Here is a 26,579-nt window from a genome sequence, read left to right as displayed (position 1 = left end):
AAAGTGGGATGATTTAAAGGATGCAGGAACAAATTTGGACTTCAGGGATCATTCTTCCAGTATTGAATATGAAGTATGACAACTAGACTAGAACGTAAACAAGGCTTTGTATCCCACATGACTTCCAGTCTTCCAGCTTAGATTTTTTTTCTTGTTGATCTTTTTAGAATGAGGACAAACATTGGCTTTGTAGCCAGAAACACCAAATACTAAACATTTTCTTCGTACAGTATTTGGCTATGTTTGGCTTAAATTTACAGCTTAATGGTTTTTTCCTGCAGAGCAAAGATGACTCACTATACAGTGATTAAAAACAAAAACATAAAGATACTCTGAAAATTAAATGTGACCTGTGAAGGGTGAAAAACACAGGTATGCCTCCTTTTAGTTTGTATAAAGACCACCCGAAAGGTGCTTTCCTGCCTTTTTTTTTTTTTTTTTTTTTTGAAAGAAAAAGGCCAATTTTTAACTTTTCTGTCCTGATAAAGAGGTGTAATTAAAAACAAAACATTAAATAAAAATCACTTCCCTTCTCACTCAAGTTTCACTTCCTCATATCACCAGTGTCATGAAGCTATTAGTACTCTCACATCCAGAGGGTTTCTCAGGAAAATTGAGTGGACAAGGCTCAATAGCCGATGTAAAAAGCAAAAGCTGGGTTTTTTGGGTTTTTTTTTTTTTTTTTTTGGTTTTGTTTTTTGTTTTTTAGTATAGATCAGGCTTTTGAATATAATAAATAAGATACATAATGCAAACCAATTTTTTTTTGTCTTGATAGGTCACTTTTAAGTTTCCTGTCAAGATACAGTTTATTTTCCAGTAATGGGAATTACAAATTTAAAAAAAAATGAGGGAACTTCTTGAAAAAATAATTTGAACTGACATTTGGTGCATATGAAACTTAAAGTGCTAGAAGCAAGAACTACTCAGGTTTTCTCACTAATAGACCACAACACACAGTTGGCCTTACCTGCAAGATACCTACAGTGCTGGGCTTCTCCCAGTAGTAGCTGGTCAGCACACTGAACCCCACTTGAAACTTTGCTTACTTTTCTTCCCTTTCCCTTCCTCACCGCTCTTAGCAGTGAAGCTGTGTCTTGCATGAATATGCTGTAGGCCTCTGAACACTTTTAAGCCAAGTGAATGTCTGATTTAGGAGGCACTAGTCAGGAGTATGTGCTGAAGAAAAGGCCTGAAAAAAATGATTTTCTCTCCATTCAAGCCTGCCAAGCCTCATGCTTTATATTTGCTTTCAGTGTATGACTAGCTGTAGCATGTATTTAATCTGAATTATGTCAGTAAAGAAGCTAAAGTTCTGTGGTGTCTCCTATCCTTCCTCCACAAATTTAGACTGATAGACTGATCTTAATAGGTGCAGGACAGATTTAATTTAGTCATAGATTTTAAAGCTAGAAGGGACCGTCGGATCATCTGAGGTTGGCTACCACCTAGCTTCTAAATTTGGCAGTTCCCTACATCTGCACTGGAATATTGTAAGTTATATTTTAAGTCTTATTTAGTCATGGCTGTGGTTCTGAGAACACACTCAACAAGTAGCAGAAGCAGTAGTAAAGGTAGAGAAAACATTTCTAAATCATTACTGGATGAATCACATTTAGTCCCCACTTCACCGGGTACTTATGAAGTTGTGCTAAATATTTTTACATCTGATTTGATGTTTACTTTTTGAAACTAGTAAAAATGCTTGCCCATTTTCCTCTTCCAGGTGGGTGGCACCAAAGCTGGAGTAGTACGTTTTCTGGGGGAGACTGACTTTGCTAAAGGAGAGTGGTGTGGAGTAGAATTAGATGAGCCTCTGGGAAAGAATGATGGAGCAGTGGCTGGAACAAGGTTAGTTTATAATCCTATAATACTAACTTTCGGTAAAACAAAATTGCTTGGGGTTTAAACCTTGGTTTTATGTAACTTAAAAAAACCCCCTAATATTAACATTTACTTTGTCTGCAGGTGTGAGATATCCCTAGCCTGGACCTCAACTTGTCTGGATCCAGACCCCAAGTTTTATTGCTCCCCTCCGTAGCATCTGGTCTGCAACGGGTGGTGGGTTTGGAGCCCGAAGTCTTGCAGGCTGGATCAGGCAAGCCAGGGCCAGATCCAGCCTGTGGACTCTGCTGGAGGAGTGCAGGAGCGGGAAGCTGCTCTGGGCTCTGCTACTGCTTGCTGCTGACCCCAAGTTGGGAGAAGGGGAGGGGCAGCAGCCTCAGCAGCGCTGCTCAGAGGCTTCATACTGCTGCTTTGATTAGCCTTAATTCCCATCCAGACCCCAATCCTCTCTCCTGCCCAGATCCTGCATCCCTCTCCTGGCTCCTCTCTCCCTTCCAGATCCCCCCCAGCCTCTTCCCTTTCCTAGACCTACTTCCCCAGGCTGCTCCTGCACCCCTTTCCCACCTAGAAACCCACCCCTCTCCTACATCCTCCCTCCTGCCCAGATCCCCCACCTGCAATCCATTCCTCTCTCCTCCCACTTGCCACCCTCAGCCTCCTCCTGTACCCCACTCTGGCCAAGATCACCCATCCCCCAGCCCACTCCTGCCCAGATTACCTGCCCCCAGCCTACTCCTGTACTCTCCCGCCAGCCCAGACCCCATAGGGACCACATCAGTGAGGGCTTTTTTGTTTTGGGGTTTTTGCTTCTCACTTGTATGGTCCCAGTCCCGAAAGAGGTTCTCCATTTCTAATCTGTATGGTCTTTTGACTGGAGACCTTCTGTTATATTTGCACCAGAGGGGTAACCAAGTTAGTCTGTATCTTCAAAAACAAGAAGTCCTGTGGCACCTTATAGACTAACAGATATTTTGGAGCATAAGTTTGTGTGGGCAGAGACCTACTTCATCAGATATCTTACATACCTTTGAGAGAGAAGGAACCTTTCAAGACTTCTACTAGCTGCACTAAATTAAATGATCTTTACTTGTAGTCTGGTAACACCTACAGGCTGCAGTCAGGGTTCAGGGAATTATTTTGCCAGACACTGTAAACACAAACACAACAGTAAGAAGTGACTCATGCATCTGACGAAGTGGGTCTCTGCCCGTGGAAGCTTATGCTCCATAATATCTGTTAGTCTATAAGGTGCCACAGGACTTTCTGTTGTTATGTTTGTGTTTACCGTGTCTGACACAATAATTCCCTGAACCCTGACTGCAGCCTCTAGGTGTTAACAGACTACAAGTAAAGATCATTTAATTTAGTGCAGCTAGCAGGAGTCTTAAAGGGTTTCCTCCTCTCTAAGATATGCATGCTCCCTTTTTGCTCTGAAGAATTCATGTGACAGAAGAGAAATGCAAATTTAAGTCTACTAAATCTGCATGGAATTCTATGGGCCAGGGACTTTCCACAAGAGAAGTGTTACAAGAGCTTCTCAAAAGAGAGGTTGTAAGAATTTCATAATGAAAAGAGCTAAGCAGCATAAATACCAGCTACTCTTTCCCCCTATTTAGGGTGGTGATGTGGAATTCCTTAAAACTGCCATACCATACATGAAAAGCTAATTCTCTGCCTTAGTTTGTTTTTGTTTTTTTTTCTAAAGGTATTTTCAGTGTCAGCCAAAATATGGCTTGTTTGCACCGGTTCACAAAGTTACCAAGATTGGATTTCCATCAACCACACCGGCTAAAGCCAAAGCAACAGTGAGAAAAGTGGTTGCAACACCATCAGCTCTGAAACGCAGTCCAAGCGCATCCTCTCTGAGTTCTCTCAGTTCTGTGGCATCATCACTAAGCAGCAAGCCTAGCCGTACAGGACTAGTAAGGTTCTTTTTCTATTGCATGCTTTCCATTTCCAAACAAAAACCCGCATTGCACATGTCTGTGGTTTGCTTATGTAAATGAGGATAGACCAGATCTTGAGAAAAGTATAATATATGTTTATTTCATTGTGCTCTTTTGTTTTTTGCTCAAAGCATGCAGGTAGGAAATCTGAGCTAGCCCTGGAGAACAGATACATTTTTGTACATTTACCTTTATATATTTAACAGTGAACTCAAACTAACTGTGGCTTTTGCAATAGGAAAGGGTCTTATGCTACCAGCAAAATGAAAGGTAACATACTTTGGAACGCACATTGTTGAAGGTTGCCCATTTTTCCAGAGCTGCTTGTCCTTTAAAGCTGTGTTAACATTTGTACACTTGGCACCCATTGAAGCTTCCAGAGATGACCTCATGTCTGACTAAACATAATATCAGATGTCTCATCTAGGCCAAAATGCAGTATTTATTTTTCTCTTTTTCCACCAGAAAGATGATTGTAGAAATCCAATGTCTGCCTTTGATGATAAGAAGCCTCTTTCTTTTCCTAATTGATTTTAACTCTGTGGGCTTCTACAGAGAAGAAACTACAAAGACAGTGTTGAGATGAATGTTAACAAAGTACTAGTTCAAACTAATATATATTATATTTATGTTCATTTTTAAAAGTTTTAAATGTCACAGTCTTGGGTCACTTGCAGTAAGAAGGAAACTTAAAAATCCTCTGGGAAAGCCTAATATCAAACATCATTCCCTAGCAACTAAACATCTGGAACGTAGAATTAATTTGTAATGCACCATTCACCCCAGAAGATTCCAATGGTTTGTTATAATCCCCAGAAATTAATATATATATGATTATGTAGGGATCCTACCCACTGCTACTAAAATGCAGCCACCTCTGATATGAACCTGAGCAGCTAGCATTCCACTCCACTGAACAGCTGGTTTAGGACAGAGAAGTCTGTTGTTACCATATTCATTTGAAACTGAAGCAGATTTCACACAGGCAGAAGAAATTAACCAAGCCAGTGCTTAGCCAGGACAACAGGATTAACACCTTATTACAAAAAAACATATGGATCTTTATTTACCACAAGGGGATGTCCCTTTCATCTCAGGGCTCGTTTTGCCTACATGGTGGATCGATGCTGCAGCAATCGAGCCATCAGCGTTTAATTTATCGTGTCTGCTTAGATGTGATAAATGGAACTCTGAGCACTCTCCTGTTGACTGTGGTAGTCCAACCAGTAGGAGAAGAGTAGCCAGAGTCCACAGGAGAGCAGCCCCCATTGACATTACTATGTCGAAGATGCCACAGTAGGTACGTTGACTTCAGCTGTGCTACTTGTGTAGATGAAGTTGCATAGGTTAGATCAACTCAGATGTGTGGGAAGGGAGAGTAGTGAAGGGTAGGCTAGGCGTCAGTCTGTTCTAGCAACATGGAGTCCCATTGTTCAGCTCTGAAGCTCAGGAAAGAAGACCCTGCTTCTGTAGCAATTGCTTAGGGCAGATCTACACGAGACCTGAAAGTTGATTGTAGTATGCAATTCTAGCTATGGCACTTGCCATATAGACTGTAAGAGTCTTATGCTCTCATTAAGGGTGCAGCCACAGCAGAGATTCTGCTCTTTGAACAGAGACTGGGAATGGCTGGCCAATTACAAAAGCAGTTTCTCCTCTTTTGATGTTCCCAACTCCACATTAACTGCTGATAATGGGCCACATCCTGCGTGACTGAACTGACCTTGTCAGCTCTGGCGCTGCTGTTTATCCCCCCACCCCTACTCATGCATCTGACAAAGCCGGTCTTTGCCCATGAAAGCTTATGCTCCAAAGTATCTGTTAGTCTATAAAGTACCACAGGACTTCTTATTGTTTTTGAAGATACAGACAAACTCAGCTACCCCTCTGATACTTGCTCATCAAAATCATCTTTTGACGTTTTCCTTTCTCTAAGAGCACTTATTGCAAGAGACCCCAAGTTGCTCATGTTTACAATTTAGTCACATCAGATCTCTAAGACTCTGAAATTCCAGACACAATACATTCTGATAATTTTATCTCATTGGCAATTTACTAGGCTTCTGCCCATTCTTCTAATTTAACCAAAGCTCTGTTTGCATATGTAATGAATAGCCACCACCAAGGTAGATTACCTGAGAATGTAGAAAAGCTGCCTGTGGCAATTTCAGTCTGTCCCCTAATCTGATTCTTTTTGTCTAGCACTGAAACCATGGCTAGATCATTAAAGTGCTTTGAAAAGCCACAGAACTGAAGAGATGTGAGCTAAATTTTTGTTGTGTCCTTGAGACAGAGTAATGATTTGGGAGAACTGAGGAAATAAGGCAGGTCATCCTGACTTCAAAGGTCTGCAAATAGACAATTTGTAAATATTAGAATCTGTAGCAATTCCCAGTTGTCAAAAGAGAGACATTTTTTGGTTTTCTTTTCCCCCTAATACAAGAGAATGGCACAAACCATTATTTATAATTTAGTATGTAGAGAGAGAACCGTGGTCCAATGTTCTCTTACACTAGCATTTCCCATTGGAAGTAATAGTATATTGTTCAACTGGCCAGTCTTTGGAAAGACCATGAAAAAGACCTGTTTCCACTCTTGGTCACAAAGACAGTGAGAGATTTAAGACTAATCTACCAAGAGAACAAGGTTGCCATTTTTGAAGAATTGAGATTTTGATAAGACTTTCAGGAAGTAGGATCAAAAATGCTATCTCTAGTTGAAGACCTGGGAAGAAAGTTTGAATAATCAGGTTTCTGGTTAGTTGCGCCATGTTACAAAAAATAAAATAAAATAAAAAAAAACTCAGTTCTGGCTGCACCCACAAATTGTTCAGTAGGAGAATTTCCAGACCTAAAGAAGTTGATCTGTCCCATGAAAGGTCATCACCTAATAAATCCTTTAGTTAGTCTTTAAAGTGTTAAGAGACTGTTGTGTTTTTTTTTGTTTTTATTCAATAACTGTTATTCATTAGTAGCAATTATTGTCGTGTTTTCAGTACTGCCACTTTCTGCCCCATTGCAAAAAGTTTTGACACACTTTAATTCTCACTGAGCCTTTTAACAACCAAATCCTCAGATGGATTTCTGTCAGATGTCATGTACTAGTATTGATGAGGATTAGTCAAGGAAGGCTCTCATTGGCTTCAGTTGAAGTTAATCTTGGAGAGACGCATTTTATTCTGAATGTTTGCGGATCTTTCATAGACATGAAAGGTGGTAGTGGGACTTCATGGGGAGGGCTTTTGATAATTCATTTGGAAACCGACAATGTTATTAGAAAACAGAAAGTGACCCAATATTATGACTATATATAAGGGAAGAATGTCTAACTTTATTATGAGGACATTTGCATATCAAGTCAGTGCTCATGCAAAGAGTCAGTGATGCTTCCAGACAAGATAGCCTTGGCTTGTGTTTATGGTGCCCATTTTAAACAGACACCTTTTGTTTTCATTTGAACTCTTCTGGCTCCTACGTACCACCTGCTGATTGCCACATAACTCTTGTTGCACAGTCGTGTCCCAACTATTTTGAAATTAATTTGCAAAGCAGGAAATAAATTATTTTCCTCTCTTATTGATTTTAATATATCAAGCGTAGGAGGGAGCTGCAGGCAGGTATGAACAGCATCTGCCTACCTACTTAGTGCCCCAAATGCTTATACAATAAGATTATAGCTTTCCTTTTAATTTGCTAATGAGGTTTTTAGTGCATTTGCTTCTTTGAAGTTAACAGAAACATCTTCACGATATGCAAGAAAAATTTCTGGTACCACCGCCCTCCAGGAGGCGCTAAAGGAGAAGCAGCAGCACATCGAGCAGCTCCTGGCAGAGAGGGACTTGGAGAGGGCTGAAGTTGCTAAAGCAACAAGTCACGTCGGGGAAATAGAGCAGGAGCTAGCATTGGCTCGAGATGGACATGATCAGGTAAGAAATAATGCTGCCCTTTGGACACGATGATTATAGGGCAGCTGACTTCACACACCAGGTTTTAGAATTTGATTGGACAAGATAGGGAATAATGGGCACTGTTTTAAAACTGAGGCATGGTGGCAGCCACTGCTCTTCCTAGAGGTCCCTATGATGGTGAAATTGAGACTTTTTAAGAAGCTGTGCGTATAGATCATTCCAGATTTTAAGAGATGCTATTTTAAAAGCGCTATTAAACATTTTACAGTGCCCTGAGCAGTTGGGCAGGGGCACTTAAAACAGTTGTTCCTAAAATTGCGTGCTGGAAACAAGTTCTCTTAGGCAATAATCCCTTAATTAAGAAGTTCAGAATTAATATTGTTAACCCTCATATCTAGGTTGTAGGCTAGAGTAGGGGTGAGCAAACTTTTTACACTGGGCACCCTTTTTCATCCCTGCAAATTAGCAGGGCCCTCCACATGGCCCTGGAAAAGAGCAGCAGTCTCCTGGAACTGATGCACTGCGCTCCCTTGGCAGCAGAGGCCATGGGGGTGGGAGGAGGGGAATAGAAAAGATTAGTGGGAACATTGGTCTGAGTTAGATTTTTAAAAGTCTTCCAAATACACAAGCCCAATGCTGAGGAACCAGATTAAAGCAGCTTCTTCCCTCCCCGGTGTGCACACAGCCCTTGCCCGCCCCCCCCGGCTCACTGCCATGCTGGTGGGCTCCCTACAGTAGCAGCAGCAGTACAGGCAGGGGCAGTTCTGCTGGTGCACTGTTGGTTATCTGAGTGCAGCCAGGAGGTGCAGGGGGAAGGGGCAGAGGAGGCAGCTCCATTGCCCAGCAAATGACAGTATAAAGACAGCTGGAAGACTCTCAGGGGCAGGCAGCATGCCGGGCTTTGTCCTCGCATGGAGCAGGAGCAGGGTCGGGTGCCAGGCTGGAGGGAGACAGCAGAGGTGCACGTGACCCCTGGCGCACCGGGGGTGTGTCCCATTCCAAGTGAGAACAGCTGGGGCATGTTCCTTGCTGCACGTCCTCCCGCAGAGCCAGCTTTATTCCCTTTTAAAGACATTGTGGCTGTAGGGAGTGGGACTTTGCTGTGCCCCCATAATAAATTTCACATGCCCCAAGGGAGTAGGCCCCTTCCTTTGTGCACCCCTGGACTAGAAACAGAAGCTACCACTTCAGTGCAATCTTATCCATTTCCTAAGTGGCCATGGCAGGATTATTCCCTGTAACATATCAGTTTTATTCCTTCATCCAGTCTGTTTTTCAGCATCCCAAAGCTGATGTTTCCACCACATTCCTTGAGAGACTGTTGCATGTGTAATGAAATGAAATTAATTACCGACAAATGCAAAATAATACATACTGGAAGAAAAATAGTCCCAGTTATGTTTAGTTAGCTATTACCACTCAAGAAACAAAAGGATTTAGAGAAACACAGTAAGGTTCAGAGAGTGACAACAACAATAATCAAGGAAATGGAGTGGTGTCCATGCAGGAAGAAACAAAAAAGATGAGAGCTTTTCATCTTAGGAAAACGGTAACTAAGGAGGATATGCTAAAGGTCTCTAAAGTCATGAATGATGTAGACAGTGTGAAAAGACAAGTGTTATTTATCCTTTCACGCAATACAAAAACCAGGGTCATTTGATGTCATGTAATAAATAGTAGGCTTGATGCAAACAAGAGAAAGTATTATTCATATAACTAATCTGTGGAAATCCTCAATATGGGATATTGTAATGATCAGAAATATAACTGGGTTCAAAAAAGAACTGGAGCAGTTGATGGAAGAATGATTAAGATGATCAGGGATGCAACCCCATGGTTGGTGCAGTGCTGTCAGAAGCTGGGAGTGGAAGACAGCATGGATTACTCAGTTCTGTATAATGCTCTGGTACATGTGCCACCCTGGCTGCTTATACCGTTAGTAAATAACTATCATGTTCCTGTCTTCTGAGTCTTCCATTTTACCAAGTATTTGTTCTTAATATTTCCATGTCCGCCTCCATTCAGAACAGTTGCCTGTCCATTTTGCAGAATGGTCAGCCTGCAAACCATATGCTTTCTTTGCCCTTAAACAGAACTCTTTTCAAACTTCAAGTAAATATTGACTTGCCTAATCTTTTTACTCACTGAATTCTATGTCGTTGCTGCTAATTAGCATGTACTGGAGATGGAAGCGAAAATGGACCAGTTGCGGGCTATGGTCGAAGCTGCTGACAGGGAGAAAGTGGAGCTTCTCAACCAGCTTGAGGAAGAGAAAAGGTGAACCACAAACTTTACATGAGATTTCCCTTCAACTCAACAAGGGTTTGTGTTCCAAATGTGGTGGTTTGCCAGTCAAAGACTACCTCGAGATGGGACAATTCTAGGGTGCTGTGGCTGGTGTGAAGTTACCCACATAGTTCGTGCTGTGGAGTTGCTCAGACCAACAGCTGGCAACCTGCACAGGTGGCGGTACTGCGTCAGCCTTTGAAGGTTGCAACATACAGGACTTAAAATAAAAGCTCTTTCTATAGTAAAATCTATGAGCCTGTTTTCACCTACTGCTGGGGAGCAAGGGACTACTTTAACTCTGATCCTCGTTGGCCTTGAACTCACCTTCAGCATGTTGCCAAGCAATAGCATTGTTGCTGTACATGACTGGTACACCCTAAGTGAAGTGGCATTTTGCAGCTTGGGAAATATTCACAGCTTCAGCAGTGTGGTGTTTCTCCCTCTTCTTTCTGAATACGCTACGCTTATTTTCTTTGAAAGTTCTCTGCATTGTGTTAGATATAGTCTCATGCAGTAACTTGAAGTCTAGCTGCCTTAAATTAAATCCTTCACTCCCCAAAGCAGGGAGCTGTTGTGTAGACAGCATTGTAATTACTGTTATGATAAATACTAAAATACTTATTGTTCCTTTACACTAAGGCTAGGGCTACAGCGTAGCCCTAGCTCAAAATAAGTTTCACAATTTCCATTGCGCAAATTGTGTAATTTATTTCGAGGCATCTTATTTTGAACTTCCCGCTAACCTCATATGATGAGGGTTAGTGGGAACGAAATACTGCACTCAAAATAGCCCTGCTATTTTGAATGCAGTGTTTGGCTGCATGGTTTCAATTTTGGGTTACAAATGTATCCCAAAATAGAAAGCATAGTGTAATCTTAGCCTCATTGTCTGAAAGACGCTGTATCCCCTCAACCCCCTTACTGAGAAAAATCAATGTGATCATCTTCAGAGTCAGTCAACAAAGTCCCAGCCAGTGCATGTCCCTTAAGGGGCATCTTTTCTATCCTCTCCATGTTTTTTGTGGAGTTGAAGGAACAGTGAATGTTGCTCAGAATCTAGCTTCAGAGCCCTCTTCTATGGGACCACACCATCTAGTCCATCTCAGTCCATTTAAAGTTTTAGTGGGGTTTATCTAGAACCCTGGAAATTCATGGATGTCTGTGGATCATTTGTGCAGCTGCATATATAGATTTTGTATTTGCACAATTTCTTACCCACTTTCAGCATGAATCATAGAAATTAGTGATGGCAGCTGGATCAAGTTGTTTGAGCAGATCATTGTTTGAGAATCTAAAAAGAAATGAATGAAATGGTGACTAGTTAATTTAAATATATTTTATTTGCACTACTGCTTTCATAGTTAATACTTTAGGCAGGATTTTGGTAGCATGCTTTATTTTTAATGATATTTTCAGTGTTCTATCATTTCAGATCAGGGTTGACCTTTTTCCTCTAACACTCTTTCTGTTAACTCAATTAAGTAATCACAACAGAATGTTGCAGTGGCTTTTAATTTCTAATGAAAAGTAAATATGAAAAACAATCTCTCTTTGAAAACTCTTCCTTTCTGCCTCACAGGAAGGTGGAGGATCTTCAGTTCCGCGTAGAGGAAGAGTCCATTACCAAAGGAGATCTAGAGGTAAAACACTGCCAGTTTGGTGTAAGTCCCATTTGGTAGGATGTTGAGGTGCACACAGTTGTACAGGTTATATTGCTACTACAGTGAAGACAATGAAAGGAAGAGTTGAAACTGCATGTTGATATTACAGGAATACACAGAACAAATGGAAGGGGATCCCTAATCCTCAAGTACCCAATTCTTCATGTAAGCTTAAATGATCAAGATTGGGCCCTTAAATAAATTGTATTCTTCAGCATGGCTTCTATAACTGAGTGGCCGTGGTTGTGGCAGAGTAATTTAATTTAGCCCTGGTAAAATTCTGTTCTTTTTCCAATCTTCTAATCCTGCTAACATTTTTCAAATTATTCAAAGGAAACCGGCAACAAAAATCAATTTTAAAGTTATAAAACTGGCAGTTAATAGTCATGCTTCTGTTGAAGTAGGCGCTGAAGATTCAACCACCTCAGTCTTCTGGGTGATTCATACCAAAAAGTGACTGTTCCTATACAGTTCTCAACAAAAACTGAATGCAGATGTTCTTGCTTTAGCAAGGTCTCAAAATTAAAAAAAACAAAAAACAAACCAACACCAGTGATGTACAAAGTATCTACTCTCATCACAATTTATCCTCCTACTTTGTCTTGCTGGTAAGATGTACTGAACTCGAGTCTTAATATTATTAAATAATTTTATACACATTGTGTTGTTAATAAAAAATTGACACCATTTAAACACTGCCAGTTTTTTAACCCAAACTTAAAATAAAATTGTTGGATGTCTTCTAGTTTTTAACATGTTCCATCTGGAAAAAAAAGTTGGTTGTTCTTATCCCATTATAAAGAACAACAGCAATTTAAACTGACTGGTAATCTAATGAACCATTAATGATGAAAGTGCTAGCCTTGTGGTTCATTTCATGTGACATTTCCTTTAGTTCTACTTTGTGTCAGTCTTCCATCCATTTTAAAATACCTATCTATATTCTGCTCTGTTACTTGCTCAGTCCATGAACATTTGTTTTGTTTAATCAATCAATAATTTTGAAATTGAATTTAAAATCCTGGTAGACTCTCTAGAGGACTCTGGTTGTTTGTTTGACAAGATGCTGCATACCATCAGGAATGTAAGCAGAACTCAAATGATTGAAATGCCTCCTGTTGTATTGGAGTGATAGTGTTAAACATTTAGGTGAAATATTTTTTTTGTTTTGTTTTGTTTTTTTAATTTTTACTGATAGCAAAAGAGGCAGATTTCTGAAGATCCTGAAAATGTAAGAGGGCATTTAAGTGTGTGGAGACATCCCATGTTAACAGATTTACAGATAAAATGCTTATTGATAGACTTAATCACTAACTGCATAATCTGCTATTGAACATTGACTCTAGTGTTTCTGTGCATGTTGCTTTCAGAGCAATTACAACACTCACCACAAGAAATGTATGTAATGACTAAACACTGTAATCCCCTTTAGCTGAAGACAGGGAGATGTGTCATCATTAGTTTTCAAAATAAAACTGCAAACTTAATATAGTGCCATCAACTGAAAATACCCAGAACTTGCAGAAAATGACCTTTTTGGACTCTGAAAAGTTCTAGAAAAGCAGGCCTCCACTTGTCTTCAACACAAAGTCCTGCATACTTTCCCATGTGCTCCCACTACTGTTCAGTGGTGGCACTGTGCATCATTTTGTGAAATTTCCTGGAGAATAGGTTGCATAGCCTCCCACCTCTTCTCACAAACTGGTTACTCTTCTTTATTGTGAAATGCTGAAGGAAAAGTGATTAAAATACAAAAATTATCTCATTATTTACAATGTGCAAAGAGATGGATTTTTCAGTGTAGTGTGACAGGATTTCTTTCTGAAACATAAAATAGAGAAATTGTTTAGATTGACAAGAACAAATGTATTGCTTTGCAAATCATTAAAATAAATCCTCTATATACCATCCACATACAAAGTGGATGGAATTAAAAAATATCTGCTTTTGATTTGGTTCAGTAAGAACTTATAATAGGCTGCCTTCTGCAAAACCCTCCTGCCCCCTCCCCATGCAAATTCACAAGCCCCCCATGACCACTAAGCTGAAATCTCTCAAGACTAAAACAGATTTCCTACTGTGCATTCTTAGGTGTTCCTTTTGTGAAGCTACTTCAGTGAACTGGGTCTCCTCTGTTCTTCCAAATCAGGCACACGGTGTGTTAGCAATAAATCTGCATGTGACCTTCCTGTTTCCTATTTTGTGCACTCCTCATTCCTCTGCCTTTATTCCGGTTCTCTCTATTCTAATTTCTCCCTCAGCAGCCTTACTGCCCAAGAAAAACCCATTTCTGCTCTCCTTTTGATTAGGGAGTGGTGTTGGATTGATTCAGGGAACTCTAGATAAGAAATAGCCAGACCATACTTTGTGGTGAACATCGCAGTGCAGGGGACTGAAAACTTGCTGCCCTGGTCACAGAATTATTAGTCAGAGTTATAACTTCAGTGTTAGGGTTACCATATAAAAAAGAGAACCGCACTGAGAGGGAGTGTACCTATCACTATCTACCAAGAAATATTGTATTAATGTGTTATAGCAGGGATCAGCAACCTTTGCAAGGCAGAGTGCTGAAATTTAACATTTTGATCTCTGTGTATAGTCCAAGTGCTGGTGATACTTTTTAAAGTCACTAATAGTCCTACTTACACAGCTTCATTAATAAAAAGAAAAATGAAGATGCAGAGCTTTACTGTTTAGGTGGTGGTTGGTAGCATTATCTGGTCTTTTGTTAATCCACGGACAGCATGGCTTTGAGCAAGCCTCCTGAGGTCCCCTCCAGCCCTAGGATTCTATGATTCTATGCTCCCGGTTGCATGGGGGAGGAGGGGCAGGACTGAGCTCCTGCCTTGCATGCAGATGAAAATAGGCTCATGCGCTACTCACTGCTCTACAGAGGAAAAAGGACTGCAAGCTGTCTAAACTTCTGCCTGCCACACAGAGCCACAGCAGTGGTACCACTAATCCAGCCAGCAATATCGTCAATCTGTCCAGCTACACACTCAGCTCAGCAGACATGTCTGCTCTTTCTCGGGGACGCTCTTTTTGCCCCACCACCCGCACAAACATAATACAGTTCTGTGGTGATCTGGAAGCCTCCTTTCGCCGTCTCAGACTCAAAGAATACTTTCAAGACAACACTGACCAGCACACCGTTATACAGACACCCTCCCAGCAGCACAAGAAGAATAACTCCACGTGGACTCCTCCTGAGGGTAGAAATAACAGTCTGGACCTATATATAGAATGCTTCCGCCGACGCACACAGGCAGAAATTGTGGAGAGACAGCATCGTTTGCCTCACAACCTCAGTCGTGTGGAATGCAATGACATCCACAGCCTCAGAAACAACCCTGACATTATAATCAAAGAGGCAGATAAAGGAGGAGCTACTGTTACCATGAACAGGTCTGACTACCAGAAGGAGGCTTCCAGACAACTCTCCCAATACCAAATTTTACAGGCTACTTTCCTCAGATCCCACTAAGGAATACACTAAAACTACACCATCTGCTCAGGACACTCCCTACACAAGCACAAGAACAGATCTATACCAACACACCTCTAGAGCCCCGTCTGGGGCTATTCTACCTACTACCCAAGATCCACAAACCTGGAAATCCTGGACGCCCCATCATCTCGGGCATTGGCACTCTCACTGAAGGACTGTCTGGTTATGTGGACTCTGTCCTCAGACCCTATGCCACCAGCACTCGCAGCTATCTCCGAGACACCACTGACTTCCGGAGAAAACTGCAATACATTGATGACCTACCAGAAAACACTATCCTAGCCACCATGGATGTAGAGGCTCTCTATACCAACATCCCACACAAAGATGGAATAAACGCTGTCTGGAACAGTATCCCTGGTGATGCTACAGCACATCTGATGGCTGAGCTCTGTAACTTTATCCTCACACACAACTATTTCAGATTTGGTGACGATATATACCTTCAAATCAGTGGCACAGCTGTGGGTACCCGCATGGCCCCTCAATATGCCAATATTTTCATGGCTGACCTGGAACAGGGCTTCCTTAGCTCTCGTCCACTAACACCCCATCTCTACTCACGCTACATTGATGACATCTTCATCATCTGGACCCATGGGAAGGAGACTCTGGAGGAATTCCACCGGGACTTCAACAACTTTCACCCCAACATCAACCTCAGCCTGGAACAGTCCACACAGGAGATCCACTTCCTGGACACAACGGTGCTAATACATGATGGCCACATCAAAACCACCCTGTACCGTAAACCCATTGACCGCTACGCCTACCTTCATGCCTCCAGCTTCCATCCCAGACACACCACACGATCCATTGTCTACAGCCAAGCACTAAGATATAACCGCATTTGCTCCAACCCCTCCGACAGAGACAAACACCTACAGGATCTCTACCAAGCATTCTTGAAACTGCAATACCAGCCTGAGGAAGTGAAAAAACAGATCAACAGAGCCAGACGTGTGCCACGAAGCCTCTTACTACAGGACAAGCCCAAGAGAGAAACCAACAGAACACCACTAGCCATCACCTACAGTCCTCAGCTAAAACCTCTACAGCGCATCATCAGGGATTTACAACCCATCCTGGACAATGATCCCCCACTTTCACAGGCCTTGGGAGGCAGACCAGTCCTTGCCCACAGACAACCTGCCAGCCTGAAGCAAATCCTAACCAGCAACTATACACTGCACCACAGTAACTCAGGGACCCATCCATGCAACAAACCTCGTTGCCAGCTCTGCCCACATATCTACACCAGCAACACCATCACAGGACCTAACCAGATCAGCCACACCACCGTGGGTTCATTCAGCTGCACATCTACCAATATAATTTATGCCATCATGTGCCAGCAATGCCCCTCTGCTATATACATCGGGCAAACTGGACAGTCTCTACGTAAAAGAATAAACGCACACAAATCAGATATCAGAAATGGCAATATACAAAAACCTGTAGGAGAGCACTTCAATCTCCCAGGCCACACAGTAGCAGACTTAAAAGTAGCTATCCTACAGCAAAGAAATTTCAGGACCAGACTCCAAAGAGAAATTTCTGAGCTACAATTCATTTGCACATTCGATGCCGTCAGCTCAGGCTTAAACAAAGACTGCGAATGGCTGGCTAAATACAAAAGCAGCTTCCACTCCCTTAGTGTTCACACCACCAGATCAACTGCTGGTAGTAAGCGTCACCCTTGCTGACTGAGCTAACCTTGTTATCCTCACCCTAGCTCTGGCTTATTTATACCTGGCCCTGCAGATTTCCAAGACCAGCATCTGATGAAGTGAGTCTGTGCTCACGAAAGCTGATGCTCAAAACTTTTCTGTTAGTCTATAAGGTGTCACAGGACCCTTCGTTGCTGTTACAGATCCAGACTAACACAGCTACCCCTCCGATATGTGCTACTCTTGGCACCTCTGCCAAGGGTTGCTGACCTCTGTGTTATAGTGTATCTATAGTACATTAATACAACGTGTGTTGGTAGATATTGATACAGATATACTCTCAGGATTGTCCTCTCTTTTGAAAAGTCAAATATGGTAAGTCTATTCAGCATAGGAGTACAGATGAAAAAGGAGGTAAATACAGGTGCAAAACTAAACTCTCTGAATTTCATGGATACCATCCTGCTCAGGGTGGAACCAGGACATGGACAGGGGTCTCAGAGCCTGAGCGCCAGCAATCTTTGGCACCACAGCATGAGCCCACGTCAATTGACCTGAGCTCTGAGACTCACTGTCATAGGGTGGTTTTTACAGGGTAGCTGTGTGTGCCCTTAGTGGAGTTGCAGAGGATGTAAGTCAGGGCAGAATTTTGCTCTCAACCCTCATCATCTAATTGTAATGCCCCAGACTGACAAGAGTCTTCCCTTGTCATTTTTATATCTGAGTCAAGTTTTAGTATCAAATTCTGCTCTTCTCTGCCTTACACCAAAATAAATCTGAAGTAACTTCATTGAATCGTCTGAATTCATTCGGCTGTAACCAAGAGGTGAATTTGTCCCTTAGACTGGTCTCTTGCATGGTTGGAAGGGAGTGCAGACACATCCACAATTCCTGAGTCTCGCTGTGAATTTGAGCCATTCCTATGGAAATCAGACTCCTTTAGTTTTGTTTTCCTTTCTTTATTCTGTAAATGAACAGAAATGTTGTTTGGGGTTTATCTTTAGGTTTATTTTTTATTTACTGCAGATAGTATCGTCATGGTGGGATGTTTTTAATATGTTCTGTTACCTCTTGATCTCTGAAGGTTCTAGTATTGTTGGACAGCACCTAGATATGTTGGTTACAGCTGCTGTATAAACAAGGGATTTAAAAAAGGCTTTGAGTATAATGGGTGCTATAGAAAGCCTCAAGCTGTATTTTAGCAGAGATTCATGATGTAAGAAGAATTCTAAATAGGCCCTTCTGTGGAGCTTCACCTCTGGGAAGGCCTAGTAAATAAGTTGATTTATTCCAAACCACTAGTTTAAAAAAACCACAAGACTTTTATAGGTCTGTTTTGTGGCTTGGATTTTTAGTTTGCTGGGTCTGAAGTCACTCTGACTAGATCCACACATGCTCTTGTATTAAAGCTATTGCATTTAGAGCTTTTGGACATTTAAAAATTCTTGTAACATCTCTAATCCCCAACAGACTATCTAACTACATAATAGGAAGCTGCTGGTAAAAGGACAATCATTATTCTTCAGGCAGTTTGGCAGTTTTGTGAAGGCCCTCTGAAGCATTCCAGGAACAAAGGCGACATAGAATCCTGTAAAAATTTCATTAGCCCAAGGAACCACTGAAAGTTCAGCCTTTGAGGAAAGCTTAATACTTTTGGATTACTGTGCTTTGAGACCTATTCAATTATGTTGGTAAAATTGGCTCATCGTTTTCATCATGATGGATACAGAACTTTTCTGGTTCAGCACCTGTCAACTTCCAGCTTTTGACACAGATAAAGAAACAACTTGAGCCGATCAGAATGAAACCATCTTTTTATTGATTGATTGATTGGTGGTGGTGAACACACTTGAAGCAAATCAAAGACTTCCCCCATCTCACTTCCTTTTCAGAGAGTACTTAGGTCTTGTTTTGATTGATGGGGCTGCTTTGAATGTGGTCACAATGAGTTTATCATTGTTCATATGTAACTGTTGTCATAGGATTTCAAAATATCTTACTACTTATCTCTTCTGACAGAGAAGGTTTAGGTCTGCCTTATCTGTGCTGGTGCACAGTGCATCCAGACTCTATGTGGATGCACAGACATCCTGCCAACTGTAGGTGTGCTACAGTATGGGCACAGGGATGGTGATAGGTGGAAGAGGGCCTTGGTGGAATCCCACTATTTTACTTCGCACTACTCTCTTCTTCCTCATGTTCCATGGCTAGCTCTGGAAGCTGAAGACCCGTTTCTTCTAATTAATAGTTCTTAAGTTAATTACATCCAGCCACTCTACTTCACACTAAATTAAAAGCTGCAACTAAATTACACAGAAGAACATTGCCTCAGTCTGGTGTAGAATACATCTGAGACTGAGAAGCTTGTCTTACTATATACAGATAAAATAATATTCAGCCTCTGTCAGGTGGTCACCCTGTTGTTGGAATGGTCAGGCCTCTTTCTAGGAAAAGTCATTTAAAAACCAGTGGGCACTAATGCCACTTTTTAAAAGATACTGTATTTTAAGGTTAGTAATGATGTTACGTTTGACACAATGTGCTAAACTCTGCAGGTCAGAGCTAAGTGTGACGTGCAGTTCTTCACTTGGGATGTGCTTTGCTTTTTCTCTTCCATAGTGGTGCAAGTCAAGAAGGGAGTATCTGCTAGACACTTTCATCTCTCTTAAACACCATGCTTTCTTGCAGACTCTTGGGAAAGTGTTCCAGCCTCTTTAGTGAATATGCAGGAGCTGCATCCTCATATTCCACAGCTCTTTATAAAATCTATCCCTTTGTGACCAGAGGGCAAAAATTACTTGGCTCCTTTTTGTGTGGTTCCTTTTGCTCTTTTGGAACACAATGCCTCTTAGAAGTACAAAGGGCACAAGTCCTCTTACTTCCTTTTCTTGTTTTAACCTATGTAGACTTGAGTGACATACCATGGTCAATCCAGTCTTTTAGTTACAGAACAATTAGTCTAAATCAGTCACATTTGCTCTCCTTCTGAAACGGTGAGGAAGAGATGTTCTGCTCTTTGGAATAACTCAAGGATATGTGTCCACACCATTCAGATGTTAGGAACAAATGAATCTTGACATGCACAGGACCTGCCAGGATGATTTTTATTGCCAAACTAGAAAACTATAGGAAGATTTAAAATAGTGTTCTACAAAAGTTTTAATCAATATCTCTAGCCAAATTCAGACCTGCTGTGAGCTGGTCTTGTTCCATGGTATTATTTCTCCCATGTACAGCAGGTCTCAATTTGGATCCCCTAGTTCATAATTTAATTAACTTAGCAACATTCAAGTAAATATACAGTATCAGTTGGGAGTGATGGGGGAAGGGGCTTATAGTTCTTTTTAAAAGTATTAACTATTCTAATTTGTGCTGGTAAACATCACATACTGATAAATAACTTCTACTTGGCTGCATGAATCTACCTTACTTTTTGTCCATATTTCTTCTTGTTTGCATTTTGGTTGGTTTTTTTGTTTTTTTTTTTACACATCAGATCATTTACATTTTCAGTCCGTCCCTTTCACCCATACGTTTTCCTGTTCACATTACCCACTGCATCTTCTCTGCTCATCTTTGGTAGAAGATACTGGCAGCACGGCCTGCATGTGGCTTCCTCTTCTTGTGCTGGCATGTGATGGTGGCACTGTTGTGTTCTCTTCCTTTCCCTTTTTACTAACAGACGCAGACCAAACTGGAGCATGCCCGCATTAAGGAGCTTGAACAGAGCCTGCTCTTTGAAAAGACCAAAGCTGACAAACTCCAGAGGGAGTTAGAAGACACTAGGGTAATGGTTTTCACTATTTAAATGAACAAGACCTATTTGTAACCTGGAGGATTTCTGATCACACAGCCTGTGGGGTGTAATTGTTATCGAAAGAAAGTGCTTGCCTTCGGCTATTTACTTTATAGAAAGTAGCCAAGAAAGACACTACTAAAACAACTATTAAATTTTGACCTTTTGTAACATTATTACTATACGTTGTATAGTTCTACAAAGGAATCCAGGTAAGCTCTCTTTGAAGTGGAAAGCTATCAGACTACAGGTCCAAAGTAACAAACAAATTTGTTGATTCTTTTTATGAAAGTATCCCACAGTTCACTTGTAGCAGGTAGTAAGGCTCTCTGTGCTCCAAACGAAATGATGATTTGTTGCAAACATATCCATGTTCTCATTTAATTCACATTAATTCTTCCAGTCTGAAGGTTTTGGGGGAATGGAGCAATCTGGACCTTACATACAGGTTGTAACATTAGGTGCTTATTTCGCTAATCAGCAAGTGCAGTGGTCATAGAGTTTTTCTCTTCACTGGTATGTCCCTTCCACAGGGAAGTCGCTGGCACTAGTTGCTTAGTCTGCTTACAGCTCTGGTCTTTTTCTTTCTTTTAATACCCTTTTTAGAAAGGTGAAGAAGTTCTACATGTGCAGAGACTTGAAAGAATGTTAGTATCTTTCTGCTAAGAAGCTTATTTGTCCCATTGTAGAGAGATGCTGACGCTGGGTCAAATTTCAGCTGAGACAGGGCCATGTGACTCAATTAGTTGACCCTAGTACTCCCTTTACAGGGGTATGAGCAGAGTGTAAGAGTACATTTTTGTAACAATGTTTTCAGAAGTCCAGAAAGATGAAGGATGGAAATGACTTCCAGGTTCCTTATCTGGATGTCTTTGTACTTGTGAAAAAATAATTTTTTTTTTATTTTGTGCTTGAAGGAATGAATTGCTTATGGTTTCTAAACTCTAAACATTCCAGTAATTTAAGATGGCTTTGATCAGCCTACTGCTCTGATTACTCCCCATTGATTTAGATTATTTTAAATTACACTGCATATTATGCATTGTAATGAATGTCAAATCAGTGACATTCATTGTTCTTAATGTGCTTGCAGGTGATCCAATCATCTTTCTTCTATGGCATTGTAAAGCATGTTGATTTCCTTTTAAACTGATCATTTTCTTCACACTAGCAAATGCCACCTGTACTTAAAACAGAATGGCGGGCAGACAGTAACCACACCATTAAAGTCGATGTACTGTTTACTAGTTTATTTTTTTCAGGCAAGGGTATTGGAGTGGGAAAATCATAGCTGTGGATGGCTGTTAGCCCTTTGCCATGTATTTTAATATGAACCTATGTAATCCCCACGTGTGCCTAGCAAAAATAGTTTGTGGTTTTGGGTGCTAAATATTAATAAGAGGACTGTCTACTATCAAGCTTCAGTTTTAACGTTAAGTGTTTGCAGATGTCCAATCAGGCCTCTGTTTTCTCCCAGGATGTATATTCTACAGATTCTCACTCTTGGTTTATAAAGCTATAGGGATGGATTGTTTTTAGTTAAAAGGAAGCAGCCTTCAAGAGACTAGTAATCCAATGACTTTTATTTGGATGGGAGTAAAGGATCCAGACTTTTATGATTTAGAGACAATTGGAAGGGGAGGTCTCTTCAAACTCCCACAGATGAATTACAGTTAATATTACCTGCAGAATGTGCATGGGACTACAGCATTCAAGTATCTTACACTTAGAAGTGATTCTTCAAAACTTTCTTATATGTTCAGCATCTTAGCACCTCTGGTTAACTCACCATATGCTAGTAGACATAATGCAAGCCAGTTGTTTTCTCGTGAGGGGCAAAAGCCCTTTTATTGGGAAAGAATTCTGATGGGCTGGAGAGCTCTCTGTTGGTTCAGGGTTTTATTCCCTTAGTCATAGTCCATAGTCCTTACCGTTCTCAGAGAAACTGAGCAACTTCAGCTCTTCTCCAGGAAGGCAGAAGTATCAATATGATGATGGATCAGACTAGCACAGGAGCCCACAACTATGCTTTCCTTTAACAAAAGATTGAATAGAGACGGAGCAACTTCCAGTACCTAAAGGGCCCTTTTGGGCAGGGCTTATGTAATGCTTCAGGGTGACTTCATCTGTGCACAGTTCACTGCTGGGGTCCATGCCTCAGACTGGATTCAGGAGCTCTATCTGTGGGCAGAAGGGGTTGCTTATTTCTTTGTACAAATATAGTAGTTGCTCTCACTCCATCCAACTGGCCACATAGGGCCTAAAGCCTCAGACTTTCTGGCAACAACTGGTCAAAATTACTTTTATTTACAAAAGATGATGCAAAGTCTAAACTGTTGGACAGGTTAGTAAGATTCTTGTATCTTGGCCATATTGTATCTTCACTTTTTGTTGGCTATTCTCAGCAAACAACTCAGCATGACTGACCAAATATTGTTAAAAATACTACCAGAATAACAGTGACTATGGGAGAAAAGAACATAAACCTCTCATTTCATGATAGGTGTCTAGGACACAAGTTGCAAGGCACTGCTGTTTTATGAATTCCTTTGCTCCTAAATTCTCCTCCTATGTTCACTTTGATGCTGCAAACCCTCAGTACCTGAGAAATGAGAATAACCTTAAATACATTCTAAAGAGTTTTAGTATAAAATATTTTTTGAGAACCTGTAAATCTGGTCTTAGAGGAGATAAGGAAGCTCAGTCCTCTATAGCTGGATCTGCACTACAAAGTTCTGTCTCCAGAACTCAAACTTTCAAGACACAACTCTGCCTTGAAAAAGGTTGTGTTCTGTTGACAGATTCTAGACATAATGCATTTGTAGTATGGACACTCCCCACTTTTGTCAACAAAGCCTCTTCTGTAGACAAAACTTTGTAATGTAGACACAGCTTATGTTAAGAATTCCAGCTGGTGTTGAAATGAACCAATTAATGCCGATTTCTATTGTGATGTTCCTAGCAACACAAAGGAAGATATTTCAAGGCCAGATGGTATATCTTTTTAAAGAGAGTTCGTGAATCATGCTGGTAATTTATTTGCACTCCTCTCAAACTGAAGAGCCTTAAGAGGTGCTTTGAGTCACTGAATCAGTTATTTAATATGTTGTACATGTTCCTCATTGTTCATGGGGATAGCATTTTGTCGATTAGATTCTGCAGTGATATATATATATATCAGCTTTAATAAGATATGTGATAACCAGTCATTTATCTAATTAAACACTTCCACAAAATATTGCTGCCTTAATAATATACCCTAGATAGACTGCAAGGCTGTCAGTTGCTCCATCAAGATGACAGCTTCAGACATCCTTGTTTATTCCACTTTCAGTTTTGTAGCAAGTAGTTGTTCAATAGCTTTCAAAGATTTTTAACCTGACCTATGTCCCAATACATACTGCAAAATATATTGCTGTTGATGTGTTTTGTGGGAGAAGTTTAGCACATACTGTGGTTTTGTCCTTGAGGTCACAGAGGGATTTAATATAAAACAAAGAGTGAGATCTATAGAAAATACTTTAAAAAATTTCAGGTAAGTAATATCTTTAATCTTGATGTTGATAATACAAGGAGGTGGAAGACAGTAATGTCCTGGTCATAAACAATGGCCGGTTTTGTGGTACTTTTGTAGTTACAGGCTAAATTCTTTAACATTTCTTTGGCATTTTGAGAAAGGCATTATGTAGTATCAGAATAATTTAAAAACTATTTGCGGATAGATGCAATGAGAATTTCACCTACTGGTACACCTAGACCTAACAAATATATTTGCATTTCTCGGTCAGCTTCAAAACCAATACGAACAGTATAGGGAAGCAATTGTCTGGATTAATGAAGACTACAAACTCTCTGCCCCTCACCATTCCACTTTTTAAATTCATTTGTAGAAGCATTTTGCTAGACGTTGATAACCTGTATACGAGTTGCATTTGTAAGCCTTTGCTTAACCGTTTGTTATTCTTTAAACTAACTTCAGAAAAGGAGTTTAAATATATTACTGCTTTAAATAAACAGTGATGGGGTGTAAACATAGGTATTGGTACTTCTTACTTTAAAAGAAAGGAACTAATTTTGAAAAGTAACCAAAGTCAAGTATTTCAGATTCTCTTGTTTCAGAGGTTTCCACTTTATGAAAACATTTGTTCTTATTTTTGCTCTGTTAGCTGTCTCACTAGGAATAGGCAGTTGGATTAGACTAGATCTGATTTTGGTCAGTTATTGCCAAAAAGGTTGGTATGGCTATACTAATGAGGTTAGTTTTATAATAATTGATGTTTGTTGTGTTTGTTTTTGTTTGTTTTGGGAGACTTAAAATGTCTTCATACTATATATGTACTGAAACTATTTCTCTTTGTAAAATGCTGTTGATCATAGGTGGCCACAGTATCAGAAAAATCTCGCATCATGGAACTAGAAAGAGATCTAGCATTACGGGTGAAGGAAGTAGCTGAGCTCCGAGGGAGATTAGAGTCTAGTGAGCCAGTCAGTGATGTGGACAGTTCTCTCTCACTGCTGCAAGAAATAAGTGCTTTGCAAGAAAAAATGGCAGAAATTAGCAAAGAACATGAGAATGAAATAAATTCACTAAAAGAGAAGTTGGGAATCAGTGAAGACTCTTATCAGAAGGAGGTCAAAGCACTTTCAGCTTCACATGAAAGAATTGCAAAAGAAAACGAGTTGTTGAAAACTAAGCTTGATCGTGCCAACAAGGAGAACTCAGATGTGATAGAGCTGTGGAAATCAAAGCTGGAATCTGCTATTGTTTCACATCAGCAAGCAATGGAAGAACTAAAAGCTTCATTTACCAAAGGAGTTGGGGCTCAGACTGCTGAATTCATAGACCTGGAGGCCCAGGTTGAGAAAATGAGATTAGAGCATCAAAATGAAACTTCAAATTTAAAACTTAAACAAGAAAATGAAAGATCCCAGCATATGAAGGAAATTGAAGCTCTGAAAGCAAAGCTATTGGAAGTCACTGAGGAGAGAGAGCGAAGCCTCGAAAGCCTGAAGACCAAACTAGAGGGTGCAGAAGATCAACATCTAGTAGAAATGGAGGATGCTTTAAACAAATTACAGGAAGCTGAAATAAAGGTAAAAGAGCTAGAGGCACTGCAAAGCAAGTGCAATGACCAAACTAAGGTTATTGATAGTTTAACAGCACAAATCAAAGCTGCCGAAGAAAAGATTTTGGACCTTGATGCACTTCAGAAAGCCAATTCTGAAGGCAAATTGGAAATCCAGAAGCTTAGCAAGGAGCTAGAGGCAGCTGAGAAACGGATACAAAACTTAGAGACTGAAAAGATTGATGGGAGTAGCAAGGTTTGTATTAACATCCATCTTTTTACTTTAATTTATTTTCTTTTCATTTACATCTATACCTTTTTATCTGTGCTCATGATATCATCACAGAGGATAAGGTAGTCTTAAGAGACCATATATTTTTAAAGCACAAAGAGGTTTAGAGAAATGGTCCATCATGTCAAATCTGGAGGGCTGTGTCTTGTCTTTCAGGGTTGTGCTTTAGTTAGAGATGTCTGGGTCACTCTCCCACAGGAGATCTTTCTTGCTGTGAACTTAGGAACCCTACAATGTCTTCTCTTCCATATATTTATTGATGTGTGAGAAGTTAAATTGTGGATATATTGCAATTAAGTTCATGTGCGGGAAAAAATCTTGCCTTACTAATCAACATATTGAGTTGCACAGAGGTTTCCTCGCATTCCTTGTGCTCTTTCAGAAAGTTTAGGAAGAGCTGTGTACCACTCTGAAGTGTGGCCTTGTGGTTAAAGTACAGGGGGCTGGGAGTCAGGAGATTGGAGTTCTGGTCCTAGTTTTGCCACAGATTTCCTATGTGATCTTCAGCAAATTACTCTGCCTCTGTGTGTTGAGTTCTGTCTGAATACAAGCAGCGTAAGTGGAGTGTTTAATGCCTGGGAGACTAGTGCAGGGAGCTA

The 26,579-nt window shown here is 40.6% G+C and overlaps 1 protein-coding gene across 10 annotated transcripts in view; it reads left to right on the top strand.

Annotated features, from left to right (window-relative positions):
• CLIP1 (CAP-Gly domain containing linker protein 1) overlaps nt 1–26,579 on the top strand; it is a 106,814-nt gene that overhangs the window by 44,338 nt on the left and 35,897 nt on the right. For 6 of the 10 annotated variants that reach the window (XM_075012882.1, XM_075012886.1, XM_075012878.1 and 3 more), the window contains exons 4-11: nt 1,727–1,851; nt 3,551–3,767; nt 7,519–7,716; nt 9,872–9,975; nt 11,567–11,627; nt 12,847–12,879; nt 20,509–20,613; nt 25,000–25,944. In XM_075012882.1, the coding sequence (XP_074868983.1) occupies nt 1,727–1,851; nt 3,551–3,767; nt 7,519–7,716; nt 9,872–9,975; nt 11,567–11,627; nt 12,847–12,879; nt 20,509–20,613; nt 25,000–25,944 (1,788 nt within the window). The remainder of the gene's footprint in view (nt 1–1,726; nt 1,852–3,550; nt 3,768–7,518; nt 7,717–9,871; nt 9,976–11,566; nt 11,628–12,846; nt 12,880–20,508; nt 20,614–24,999; nt 25,945–26,579) is intronic. The other 4 variants (XM_075012887.1, XM_075012883.1, XM_075012888.1 and 1 more) reach the window with 2 other exon arrangements.

This window comes from Carettochelys insculpta, chromosome 18 (assembly GCF_033958435.1).
Source record: "Carettochelys insculpta isolate YL-2023 chromosome 18, ASM3395843v1, whole genome shotgun sequence".
Classification (NCBI taxonomy): domain Eukaryota; kingdom Metazoa; phylum Chordata; order Testudines; family Carettochelyidae; genus Carettochelys; species Carettochelys insculpta.
This window is presented reverse-complemented; position numbering and strand designations above follow the sequence as displayed.